We start from the raw sequence: 14,004 nt of genomic DNA on the forward strand, positions 1-14,004 counted from the left end.
TCCTAAAAATAAATAATGTGGATGCCTCGGAAATGCATGCGATGAGTGGCCCAAAGACTATACACAAACAGAGTGTTGTTATTTCCCCTGATCATTTATCGAAGATTTATGATAAGCGATATCGTGTTTGAGTTGTTGGGCTGAGTTCCTGCTACACTCGACTGCCGAGAAACATTCGTTTTATGGGGAAAGGTGTGTATTTTGAACCCCTTAAAGAAAAATAAGCACAACTCAGCCAACTTCCGGTCAATGTGTATTATTTTTCACCCAGATACAGTCTAGGTACTTGCAAACCAGTGTAGAAAATATAAATCACATACAATAAAAAAATACAGAATAATTAAGCAATAAAAAATGTTTAAAAATGGTCCAAATTACACATAGGCTATGGTGTGTATTTTGGACCATTGGGGTGTGTATTTTGAACCATTGGAGTATATAATTTCAACTGAAGTTGCTTGAGGTCTTCGAAATGAAATTTCTGGATGACGGTTCAAGAATCCCTTAAGCCAATCTTTTTCAGCCAGACCCTTTTCACTGTTGAAGCGGGTATTGATATTATTGGCAGACGCAATGTCATATGCAAGCTTTCTTAAATCTATGGCCCCTAAACCATAAAATCTTCACTCCATTTCCAAAACATGTTTGACCAGTTGATCTTCAATATTTTCGGGAAGATCAAGTTGTCGACCAATGGTTTTTGACATTTGTGTAGCATATTTATTGGTAGCCTGTTATGGACATGTTTTAACACTACAGCTTTGGGAATTTTGAACTGACGCGATGCTGCATAGGTGAGATGACTGGTCCAAATTACACACTGCCATGCACTGTTAAAAATTACCAACTATGACTTCCACACTTGGTTACAAGTCTTGTAATTGATCACAACATCTCCTTATAGGTTAAAGATAATACCAACATCATATCAGACTCAAACGTCATGCCAATAACGTCTCAGCGCTTAGCAATCAACTCCCCAAAATAACATCAGCATACCCAAAACCACAAATTCCAATCTCCCGTCCACGTTTCTAAACCTAATGAGCTGAGTTTTTCACATCCGGGCTATTATTATTTTTTCTTTCAAGCTGTTCAAAAATACTGACAAAACGATTTTTATTTTTTAAGTTAGGAGACTGGTCCAAATTACACACTGGTCCACGTTACACCACTTTTCCCTATGTCGGAACCAGGGCCTCCGAGAGAAATCAGCACTGGTCGGGAAACAATACGAAAAATCGGCCCCATAATATTTTTTAGCAAATAATGCGTTGCATGTTCGTGTTAAGCTGAAATTAGCCTACTTTCCTCAGCATGAAAAGAACTTCGTTCAACGTAAAAGTCATCATAATCACTGGATTACACTTGCAGCAAAAATGCCATTGAGGCAAATTATTTTGTCTAGAAAGCTTTGTAAACACACAATGAAAATAGTTCAACCAAGCATTTAATTCAGGAGTGTCCAAACTTTTTTCCAGGCGAGCCAGATTTGATAATAAGAGTTCGCGGGCCAACAGCCACAATAATTTTTCTGAAAACTGCAAATTGAATTTATATGACTTTTGTGTGTCTGCAGGCCAAAAATAACACATTGTATAACAACAGACGCGGGCCATACAAAAACGTCTCGTGGGTCGGAGTTGGCCCGCGGGCTGGACTTTGGACATCCCTGATTTAATTCAACCCTTTCTGGACTTTTTGCAATGCAAAGTTACGGATCACAGCATCAAATGATAAAATTTTGCGACGTCTGAATTGCTGCACAACATATATAGTTAGGCTTTTCAATCGGTTTTGAGTCATAGGCCTACTGGAGCGCAAACAATTCTTGACAAATTTCAGTAATTGCTAAAACCACGTTCTCAAAGCACAACTGTTGGACTTGGAGGTAGCTACCAGAACACATACCGGAACACAAAAAAAAATCATAACAAAACTATTTGGAAAAACCTTTTGAAAGTTGCAATCAATGATTCCTTGTGTAGAGATTATGGGGTGGTTCGTTCTGATTTGCAGCTAAAGTTTGCTGTGTGGCTTTCTGTCAAAAGTACCAACTCATCCAAAATGTCTTGAAAAATGTCATTGCATGCTCGCAACTGCACAACAGACATACGATGAAATTTTTATGGAACTTCAAACTCATCGACGATATATTTGAGTTTGTTGATACATTTGTCAATTCCAACAACTATCGAATCCCTTGCAATGTACGGTAGAGTACATTTCCTTCGAATGATTCAGCTTGTTAAGTGGAGTTATAAAAGCGTTCTGTCCTCAGGAAAAGAAAGTCATTTTCTTTTAAATTTATAATTGCCACTGCAACTTTAGCTTGCGAGTAATAGCCTACTCTTCTCAGCTTTCTCTTACTTAGATTACACCTTCCTTTAATTTCATTAAATTTATCAGTGAATCTTGTTTAGGACCGTAATCCACATAATGCAAAGCAGTCACAAATTTAAAACTGCTAGATGTAGGCTACTTTAGCATTGACTCAGCTTCCGATCAAGCTCTTGTTGGTTCCAACTTGATGCATTTAAGAAACGTCTTTAGAGCTTCAATTGCAAAAGGGTGATGTAAAGCATTGGGTTTGACTGCACCACGCCTTGATTACATTCTCGAAGTCAATTTTCTTTGCAAGATGATAGGACAGCTTTCTTTAGATTTTTCAGAATTTTTCCTCTGACTGGACTATAACTTTAAAGATGCCACAAGCTTACAATCAATTACTCCAAAAATGAAAAGACATTTGAACAACGCTGTCTGTAGGCAACATTATGAATTCCAACTAGATTTAAGCAACAACATCCATAAACAAAAAACTCAAATAAAGAAAAACCTCACTACCTTCCAAAATGACATCATGAGAAGCATAACCAACAAAAGGCTACTTGACCACACGAAAACAGAAAATCTTTTAACTATGACAAAATTACATCCAATTGCAGCAATAAGTTAATAAAATCAAAAATTTTAAAACTGTTCGGCCACACTAAAAGATCACAATTCGGAATCAGCAAAGTTTGCACAGAAGGAAAAGTAGAAGGAAAAAGAAAACGTGGCAGACAACCAAAACGATGGCAAGACAACATTCAATCATGGACCGGACCAGTGGCGTACGCAGGATTTTCTCAAGGGGGGGGGGGGGGGGGCATTGAGAGTAGCGTAGCCAGGAATTTTGAAAGGGGGGTTTTGACGACCGGCGGGCGAAGCCCGACGGCGTTTTCGCTTAAGACGACACCCAGCGTTGGGGGCCTCCCCCAGAAAATTTTGAAAAATTACTTTGAATTTGGTGCATTCTGAGAGCATTTTCAACAAAAATGTGGGTATGAATATTCCTGTAAAATGGTGCTGTCAGGTGGCATAGCAAAAGGATAAGATCATGTTTTCTTCGGCATTTTTCGGAAATAAACCTTAGTCTCTATGTTTTCTTGTTGTTAATTCCTGGCTGAGGTGTTTGAATGTTTGGTATTGGCAAAACTCGCTCTTTTAATGCAGTTTTGTTTAAAATTAGGCAAGTTTTTTTTTAGACTGAAACCATCATTCCCAAGCATAAAGAAACTGAAAGCATCATTCTCAATATCGTGACGTCACACGCGTGCCAAAGTGGGGTTGTAACCCCCAAGGCCCCCCCCCCCCCCTTTGGCTATGCCACTGGCCATTGATATCCCAGTATGGTTTTAGTTTAGACTTTATCCATTTCTCTCTCACTAATCACTATAATAGGCTTACAGAACACTACGCTACATTGGCATACCTGGTGTGGGGGGTAGGTGGATTGGGCCATGTATTTCGTATTGGCTTAGTCTATAAAACAACATTGTTACAGTAATTGCTTTGACAGAGCAATGCAAAACATATTAAATGCCTTATTCTACGTCGTTAACTACTAAAACATTTTTAAGGGGGCGTGGCCCAATAGCCCCCCCTGCGTACGCCACTGGACCGGACTCAACTTGGCGTCACTGGGCGAGCTGGCTCGAAATCGCCACTCTTGGAAGCAAATAAGTCATGTTGATGCACAATCTGCTGCAGGCGGAGATGATGACTGATGATGATCCATAAACAAAAAATATACAGGATTTACTTTCTTTAATCGTGCTTGGACTATTACCTTTAACTTTCCCAGATAACTTATGCTGGATACAACATCCTATGCCTGGCCAACGCAGATTTTGAAGTTAAGGTTCAGTTGTCAAGCAAAAATGGTTCTCGCTTAGCTAAGCAGCGCCAGTTTTCAAGTTGAAATTATCAATATAATCGAAACCGTTCACAGTGATACAGAAATCATTTCAGCTTCAGATTTTACGTCTTGAAGCTGTTCAACATCGCCTACCTTAACACGAAAATGATTTGTTCTTGATGAGAAGCATCGAGAGTGACATTTACAATGATTGAGAAATACTTGGAACTACGCACTTCATTTAAGAATTTGTTGAATATATAGTTGGTACATTTTTACTTTAGTACTAAAAATGGGGCCCCCTCAAAAGTGCAAAAACAAAAAACTACTTGTTTTTCCTTTACAATGTTTTGCTAGGGGGGAAACTGGCCCGACTTCCCCCCCTCTCGGAGCCACTGGTCGGAACTTTCGTAAACATATCAGACCCATTCATGATTCACTCGTAGGATATCACGTCAGCGTCGGATTAAATTACTTAATTGCAGAGTGATAAATTATATAAACTTTCGTGTGAACCTATTCGAGTATTTCATTAGCTGGATCAGACATATAGCCTAAGCAGGTGTTTGCTTGCCAGAAGTTAGTTGGGTTTTCATCTAGACCAGTTCACATGCGCGGAAAGCATCTGCATATGTTTATATGGCTGGACCTATTGTGTTAGACTGTTTCAGCGCATTAATATATAATCAATGTATATTATAACATGTGTTGTAGTCTTGTCAAGAAAAGTTAAGCCAGGGCAATAATCAGGACTTACGAACAATTTCGACAATGAACTCGGCTCAAACCCCAAATAATTCAACTTAATTAAATTACGTTAATCGGAACTACACAATATTTATATGAGCACTCTAGGCCATATGTGGGTGTCACAAGGCTATGAGCTTAACAATGAAATAAAGTCTTTGTCCATTTAACGTAGGCCTGTTAGCCTACCTTGTAACTCATGCATGTATTGTTCATCTCTCTAACATCACATACTGCAGCATTGGGATTTAGCAAAACTATCGGAACCGACATCCTGAATCCTAACATCATCAACTTTGACCACACCCTCAGTGTTGCCACAAATAGGCTACAATGATTCAAAACTTTCTCCCTTGTTCAGGTGTTTTTGTGTTCAAAATTACAAAAAGTCATGCAAACTTAGGATCCGGATCCTGTTTTTATCCAAAAACCAAGATTTAGATCCGATAAAAAATAGTAAGATTTAAGTGCGGACCCCGTCTGGAACCTGTTCTTGTGCAATGGAGCCTACCCCTCTGCCAACTTGATTAAATTGGAAATCAGAGTTACCAGGTTTGAATAAGTCAAATCACAATTTTGACTAATCGATAGGGAATAATGCGAATTGTTTTGTTCAGTTGTTGAAATTGTGGTTGAGTGCTGCAAGCGTTCAAAAAGGTGTTGATGTTGACAGCGTTACTGTAAAATTTTGTAAAAGTTGACACCACTAGCCTATTGGTTTGGTTTTGAATCTTTATCCTCGGACTGACAAAGCCTTGATGGATTATTCCTGGTAGTTCCGCATACTTGTAGAGGTTTTTGACACAGGGGCGGTCACCAAGATTGGCGAAGTGAAGTTTTCAGATTGTTGAAGTGTTGTTGCCGGGGAATTATTCCATTCACTAGGTGCCGCTGAATGGAGAGCAGTCCTGAAATGCGTTGCTCAAGCGCACACCCCAGGAGTCAAACCAGTGCCGCTTGATTGAGCCGGGTGCGTAACCACTGAGCTATAGGGGTAGACACTAAGAGTATTTATTTACCTCAGAAAATAGAAATTGCAAAATTGAAGTCGAAAAAAAATAAAACGAATACGGTACGGCACAGTAACACCACGTGTGGTCAAAGAGCGCATCTACGACACTGAAAACAATGAGTGTCATGAAGGAAATCCTTGCAAGCTGCGTCGCACAACTTGTGATGAAACATAAGCCTTTTAAAGCAAAGATTGGGCTGTTGGGATCTCGGACTGAAATTTCGTTGCGTGCTAGTTTTCATTAGTGGCTAAGGTCATCAGTTTTTTTTTTAAATAAGGTTGCAAAGATTTTTAACTGGTCTGTTCACAAATTTCTCATGTCAGTTTTGCTGGATATTAAAAGCTTGGTTACTTTGCTTTGTGGGTAGACCAACACCAGAGTTAGGCCTATGTCCCATTGCAATTCTGAGTTAGCAAAGTTATAATTTATTCATCAAATGAGCTGTCATAGCGATAGCTTGCACTGGGTGTAGTTGAACATATAAGCGGAACAACACCTTCAATCAACGTTGTGGAAAGCACCTCGCTCTACAAAAAAGCGGCAAGTTCACGATAGTTCAACTCAGAGGCGTGCAGATGAGCAAGTCACTTCTCCATTCAGCGGCAGTCAGCGGGTAGAGTTTGCAGGCAGCACTTCAACAAAGCGCTAACTTCATTCTACTGACCTCGGCTGCGCTCAAATCCAGTCCACGATACTGCCACCAAAAAGCATATTCAGCAACTGACTGCGCTGAACGATGACAACTTAAACCAGTATTTAGTAAAGTGATGACGTTGAATACAAACTATTGCACGATCTTCAAATACTCAACACTTTCCAATTCACCAGTGGTGAAATAAAGTGATTTATTGATTGAAAATGATCAGCATTTGCACGCGCACGTTGTATACAGGCATACAATGGCTGATATCATCCGGCAAATGAAAAAAAAGTTGGCACATTACACAAGTGAATTGAACGATTCTCCACCAGCACTGCTAGCTAGATGGCAACACAGAAGAACGGAGTAAGGAAGTTGCCACGCGATGGTCAGAAATCAATTTTTGGAAACGACACCTCATCTAATAAAGCATTTTATGAAAGTCAAATAATCTTTCATCCGAAGCATGGTTACAATGACAATTGTGATGAATCACCATTATGTGTCATGACTACGCAACAATAAGCGACATCATGCGAAGTACTCAGCGAGGAAGTGCATAGTCTACGTCATTTGTTGCTCCATGATGACGTCACTAGTGCAACAATAAAGCGAACACAGAAAAGTAGCGACGACAAAGGTAAATATCTTACACATGCAATACCGTGCAAACTCCTGTGTAACGCACTAAAGTGAATGATCAGGAAACATCAGCTTCCCTCCATAGAAGCATGAACGTTAGTGAAGCGGACAGTAAAAATATTCTTCTGTGAGGCAACAACGGGAATTAAGACGAAATACTGTAAAGATAAAATCTAAATCTAATGATTTGAAACTTTTTAAGGAAGCGTCAACAAGTGCAGTGTATTAATGACGTCATTGAATCCTACGTCATGGGTCATGGCTGCGTGATGAAACGCGAGTAGCAATGTAGACCTTGTGGATTCGTGATGGTGGATTGGTCGATGGGTGAGCATGATGAAAGAATCTGCAGAGGCAATAGAATGGTAACAATGTGGGATAAAACTTCACTATCTTGCATACGAACAGTGCTGCGCTTTGTAAAACAGTTAAAACGTAACAAGCCAGAAACTGATGTAGCTTTGTATCTCCCATCTCTAGGAGGAATTTTAGCGAGCCATCACAACAATTGCACATCCCGATTCGGAAGCAGCATCCAGGACACTGATGCCGTGTCCTTGAACGCGATTACCTCAGCAACAGAAGACAAGCTTCACTCGGTTGGTCCATCGAATCTGACCATTGTCTTGTACGCGCCGGCATCGCTCGCGCTCATGATTGTTGTGAAGGTTGTCTGCTCGTTCAGTACGGGAGGGGTGGACAGGACCTGAATACAAATGCAGGAGCGTGGTTATGGTGGGGTGGACAGGACCTGAATACAAATGCAGGGGCGTGGTTGTGGTGGGGTGGACAGGCCCTGAATACAAATGCAGGGGCGTGGTTATTGTGGGGTGGACAGGACCTGAACACAAATGCAGAGGTGTGGTTGTGGTGGGGTGGACAGGACCTGAATGCAAATGCAGGGGTGATTATGATGGGGTGAACAGGACCTGAACACAAATGCAGGGGCGTGTTTATGGTGGGGTGGACAGGACCTGAACACAAATGCAGAGGTGTGGTTGTGGTGGGGTGGACAGGACCTGAACACAAATGCAGAGGTGTGGTTGTGGTGGGGTGGACAGGACCTGAACACAAATGCAGAGGTGTGGTTATGGTGGAGTGGACACTGGACAGGATCTAACAACGATCGGATAAGTCATCGGGATCAAGCACATGCCCAGTATCACAGACAGGAAAAACTTGAAAAATAAAACACCACATTTCTTTGGATAAAGTGCATTTTTCTTAGACGTGACTTGATTGGAGGCCTCAGGATCTCCTCGGTACCGGGCCAAATTCACCTCTCAACGGCCCCACAGAAACCCCTCAGTAACGAAACCAACACTGTTTATAGTTGTTGGTGGCCATGGAAGCATCTGAGGCGAGTAACAGAAGTGAAAAGCGACAATCTTGATTCCACAAACACCAGAGAAGCCAACCATGCACAAATCCTAGAAACGAGCATCGACCAATGGCGTCGTGCTGATGTCACAATGCAGGAACTATAACCGTAAGTGGAAGCGTCGTCTGATGGGGAAACGTTTCCAAAGTGGTCATAGCGCGATTGTCGCCAAGTCACAAGACAAAACAATAAAGTTTATATACAAATATAGACATACACAAACAAATGACATTTTGTTGTCGATTTCGTGACAAAGCAATCTTCGGGGAAAGATTTCTGCGCTCGACGATTAATGTGTCGAAATTAGATTCCGGTTAGCGCACTGGTCCGCAGGAGGGCGGTCATGCGTCGACGCTTGTTTGCAAACAATTTCCTCAACATATTCCAAGTTACAAATGTCATGACTTGGCGGAAAGCCACGGTCACATGACCGGTCATGATTGTGACGTCACAATGATAACATTGCCAGAAACGCCAATAAGGCGCTGGTCGAAATGGGAATGTCATTTCACAGAGCAGGGCTGTTCGAAGAAGAATGTGGACTCGGTAGCAATGAGAGAACCGGCTCTCAAACAAGACATCTCTAAAAGAAACAATAGAACTTCAAACTTTGCGATGTTTTTTTCGTTCCCTGGCTACTGAAAGATTCCTGGTCCTTATATGATCCGAGTCTTGCGTTATTCTGGTGACTATTTACTAGGTTACCTCCTGATGTTAAAGATGATAACCTAGTAAACAGTCACCAGAAGAACGCAAGTTACTTTAATTGTCAAATGCCTGGTGAACAGTCTCACTCTGTTTTTATGATCAGAGTCTATTACCCGGCCCCTGCTGCTGTAACAGAGAGATTGACACAAAAACACTAAGCGCGAGAAGTTCCATTATGCAAAGACCTAAAGATGCCAAACGGCACATTGGCACTTTTGCAGAGCTGGCACATTTCAAACAATTATTAACAAACAAGTAATGTAGTTAGCACCACACCGTGCCACTAATTCCAAACGACAAACGCGGCAATCACTAGATTTAGTCAAATCATTTCCTCGTAGATGATCTGGCATAAGTGGTATGGTGATTTAAGGCCAATAACCAGTTCATACTTTCTTTAATGAGGGGAATAAAACACTTGCCGAGGCAGCAAAATTCACAAATTTTGTTCCAGACAGCCCGACAATGGTTGAGAGCCCACCTTGTACAGTTGGTCTGTGTCCATCTTATCCTTCCCAACAGCCGTCATAGAAACAATGGCCGCCTGACGACGATTGTTATCGGACTTAGGGGGGTCCTTCCAGGGGTCGTAGTTTGTCTCAACCAGGAACCACCTGAAAGAGATGCAGGTTACCATAGTAACTGCAATGACGTATTTGAAGCATTCAATAACGTATTTTTTTGAAGCAAATTTTTTATTTATTTGCCTTTTTTCTCAACACTAATTCTTTTGATAGTTTCTGGCCATATCCAGTAAAAAAAGCAGCAGAAATTTATCGAGTTTAAAATAATATAAAAACATGAGGTCATGACGCAGATCCGTGATAAACCGGCCTGGATTGGTCGAGCAATTAATTTCCTGCGTTGCTTACTTCGCAATAAACACTTTTTAAAACGATTTTTAAAACGATCTTTCAGAATTGAATGTTGCTTGAAGCTGTTGAGTATGCGGGACGCAAAACAACGTTTAAGAATCCAGATCACTTAGATTTTCTCACTGATTTGCCTTACTCCTGCAAGCTTCTGTAAAGAAAAGCATAACTTTAATCATCTTTTAAGTTTTCGCCAATTACTTTGCCAGGAACCAAACCTAGACACTACCCGGCTTGCTTGGATACCTTAGTTCAGTTCAGCGCATGGGCGGGCTCAGACTGACATCACAATGGCACAACGCGCGGTGCGCACAACTTACGGATGCGTAAATGAGTTGTCCATATGTTTCACCAACGCCACATCCTTCCCATTCCGCACCACCAAAGCCCCCTCGCTGGGGCGTACACCCCCCAGGATGAAGTAGACGGGGGCGTCCGTGGGGGTGTTGATCAGTTGGTTGAGGGCGCTCTTGTAATCTGATGACTCATCGAGGACCTGAAGGTTCAACACAGTGTTGCCAGATGAGTAATTAATTTGGTTCAACAAACAGGTACTTGTCGCCACAAAGGGAGCTGATGCTGCGGAATTGATCTTCCATACAGTCACTCAAGGTCTGCAGAACAACTAACAAGCTTTTAAGGAACTATGACAGAACATCTTCGCATATGTCCACGTGCGTTCCAAATCGTTGTTATTGTTGCATTGTTCAATCACTAAGAGCTTGGATTACCTTTCGTGCAGCAAAGAAAGTGATATGGCCGCCCTCCAATGACGTAATAATGTTTTTCCACAATGTTCCATAATTTCTCTGATCGCCGCTCAGTGAGAATGCTCCATGGCGACTTCCAGTGAGGATGCCGATGTAGCCGATATAGGAACTTGCTGTGTACACAGCCTGGTGGATACAAAAGTTATAATATAATTTTAACTGATTTAACAAGAATTGCAACAACGTGCAAATAATCGCAAGTTGGGTCGTGAAGTCAAACGGTTGTTCTAAAAACAGGTCGGCCCAGTTCATAAAAAGGGCCTCAATTTGGGGGTTGCAACACATCAGTAACAGTAATTTGAACCAGCCGATAGACCAGCTATAAGACGAACCAAACAAAAGCTTTAATTTTATTCAGTATGAGTAAGAATCGATGTTGCTTCTTCAATACCATTATTAGTGCATTCACATATAGAGTCACAATTCATACAACCAACCGACCTTTCCATTCCTTTGAAATTCCACCTGAATGGTGAGGTTCTTCAAATACTCAGGAAGATAATCAAAATTGCGTCCATGAATAATGCGGCCGCTCTTATCAATGGCAACAATGCTGGTGCAAGCTCTGAACAACAAGTTACCAATTAACTCACGTTTCAGCTTATAAGCTGGTGGGAAGGTCTTGTCGCTGGTTTAGGATCATCATATAAAATACAAATACTTTAAATCTAAATGTTTAAATAAACAATAAAATACACAACCTCGTGTTTTTATTATTAATGTGTCAGGGAAGAAGGTGCCAACCACAAAATCAACAACAAACGTAGAAAAGTTTCAAACACACATGGATACACGGAATGGATATTTCGGTGAGTCGGATCCCTTAATGGGGGATTTTTTCAATCTTTTTTTTTAAATTATCAGGTACCGTAGCCTAATTATCATTGCCGTTTTAGGGTTAGGGGTTAGGAACTCACCGCATAGTAGCAGACCCTGGATACATACACCCAGACAGCAAATCAACCACTTTTTACATTGATTCGACATCTGTAGACGGTTGATTTGCTGTTTGGGCCTTTGTTTCAGCAGCAAGATGCAAGTCTGCAGCATAGCCTACACAATCACAACAATGCAAACACTCAATACAAGGGAAGATACAGTGACATCAATGTCAGTTAAGTTATTTTATGATAGTTCTCATTGGCGTGAATGTGGAATTGGCATTGTAAGGTGGAGGAGGAAAACAAATGTTAACAAAATCATCTTCAGGCCGATGCTCGCTTCCATGTTAGCCACAAGAACATGATGGCGGACATCGTCTATGGTCAGGCTGCACATAGGAGGGCAACACAATTGAAACCAGGTGTCAGTTATGTTTGACTAAGTTTTGATTGGTAGCCTACTGCAGTGATTACTGCACCAGCAATTTTGAAAATTTTGATTACCTTTATTCCACCGAACTGTTTTTTTATATAATTGAATGATCTAACACACTTTGCAATACCAAAGATTTTATACCAAAGATTTATTACCAAAGATTTTATAGAACTCACTTAATGCTGCTATTAGCATATGCAGTGAAGTCATAAAGGATATTGGTGAGGATGATGTCACCCAGGGGGATTCCCGTTGCCGCACTTAACCCCCTCATCTCATCAGAATATGGCTGAGCAATGTAGCGATCCAAATCACCAGCGATTCGTTCAGCAATGGCTACCATTTTGGGGGATTTGAAAACTAGTCTAAAAGAAATTCGTAAAAGTAATATTTGTGAAATGCAAATAAAAACTGCAAGAATGTTGCCAAGAAACTGGTTTTAAGTCCTGTGATACAGGAAGTGAAGTCCATTAAGACATAGTGGGCTAAGGGCTTCAGTTGAAATAATCCAAATCAAAATTCTATTCTCTAATTTCACTGCATTGAGTAGAACCTCAAATTTGAAAAAGTTGGTTCCTGTCTGCAATCTGGTGTATGTGGGATAAAACAAAAACTTCTCAGAGAACATAATTGATTAAAAAAACAGCTTTCAAATCAGAGAAATAATACCTAGTGAAAAGAAAGCTCTTTAATTGCAAGCAGAAACTTCCAACCTCATTACCCAGATCTGGCCCCTGGGCTAGTTCTTTCACGTTCTAGCTTCAAAAATAACCATCACAGTTTGAAAATGAAAACCCTATAACGATGTAAAGTTTTATTACTCACTTAACATTTTAACAGACAAAAGAGATTGATCACAATCTCAAATCTCATAAATGTCAGGATAGGTGTGTTACTGAAAAAGTAATATCATTCTTCAAACATACTTAAGCATTGCATGGACTGCTTGCACGAAGTAGCTAACATTGACTTGATGTACCAATGCCTGCCACCTGAAAAACATTTGGAATCGATTGGTAGAATATCACAGATTGAATACAATACCATATCAATTGGTATCGTAACTAAGCATCAATCTCTGTTGATGGTCTGACTGAATTAAAAGTGTAATGCAACAAACAAAATTTTGAGTGAGTACGTCAATTAAAATTAAGCATCAAATATCTGACATCAACCATAAAGGAGATCACACCTACCGATGCATTGGAGCCTGATCAAGGTTGACAACGTATGATTTAGCTTGTGTGGCATTGTTCTTATTCTCTATCTTATCCATCGTTAAGACATAGTTTGAACGGCTAGGCATCGATGACCCAAAGTGAACAACCAACAAAAGTAAAAACAACTGACACAGATTCATTGTGATTATTACTTAATTGGATGTTCATCAATTAATGGGTTTGAGGAAAAAATTCTGAAAAAGTATAAACAGTTAGTTGTTTTGGATGCAGTCTAAAATATACATATTCAATTATTCATATAAAGTTAATTAGATCCTGCTCAGTGAAGATAAACCATGGGTGATGTCATAGATCTATCTCCTCTCAATTGCTTGTTCAGCTCAAACACTTTATTGTGCTTACAGTCTTTACATTCCTTAAGGGTTTGTGGTCCATGAGAGCTTGAATCAAATGAGATAATGTCATTTGTATGATTGGATGTATATGAGTTTTATGATGCCTAATCTGAGAGACAAAATTTTCCCTTTTTCTAATTTTTTTGTCTCTCACA

The 14,004-nt window shown here is 40.4% G+C and overlaps 1 protein-coding gene across 2 annotated transcripts; it reads right to left on the reverse strand.

Annotated features, from left to right (window-relative positions):
• Positions 1 to 6,774: 6,774 nt before the first annotated feature.
• On the reverse strand, positions 6,775 to 13,682 carry LOC145777071 (N-acylethanolamine-hydrolyzing acid amidase-like). Of its 2 annotated transcripts, none has more exons than XM_082588358.1 (9): positions 13,470 to 13,682; positions 13,200 to 13,265; positions 12,450 to 12,638; positions 11,398 to 11,521; positions 10,918 to 11,082; positions 10,507 to 10,682; positions 9,796 to 9,928; positions 7,797 to 7,931; positions 6,775 to 7,571 (listed from the first exon to the last, which is right to left on the reverse strand). In XM_082588358.1, the coding sequence occupies exons 1-8, from the start codon at positions 13,631 to 13,633 to the stop codon at positions 7,818 to 7,820; spliced, it is 1,131 nt and encodes a 376-aa protein (XP_082444484.1). In that variant the 5' UTR covers positions 13,634 to 13,682; the 3' UTR covers positions 6,775 to 7,571; positions 7,797 to 7,817. The 2 variants fall into 2 exon arrangements, with proteins under 2 accessions (XP_082444484.1, XP_082444485.1); XM_082588359.1 differs by having other exon boundaries at positions 13,099 to 13,265.
• Between the last annotated feature and the right edge of the window lie 322 nt (positions 13,683 to 14,004).

This window comes from Aplidium turbinatum, chromosome 9, assembly GCF_918807975.1.
Source record: "Aplidium turbinatum chromosome 9, kaAplTurb1.1, whole genome shotgun sequence".
NCBI classification, from domain to species: Eukaryota; Metazoa; Chordata; class Ascidiacea; order Aplousobranchia; family Polyclinidae; genus Aplidium; species Aplidium turbinatum.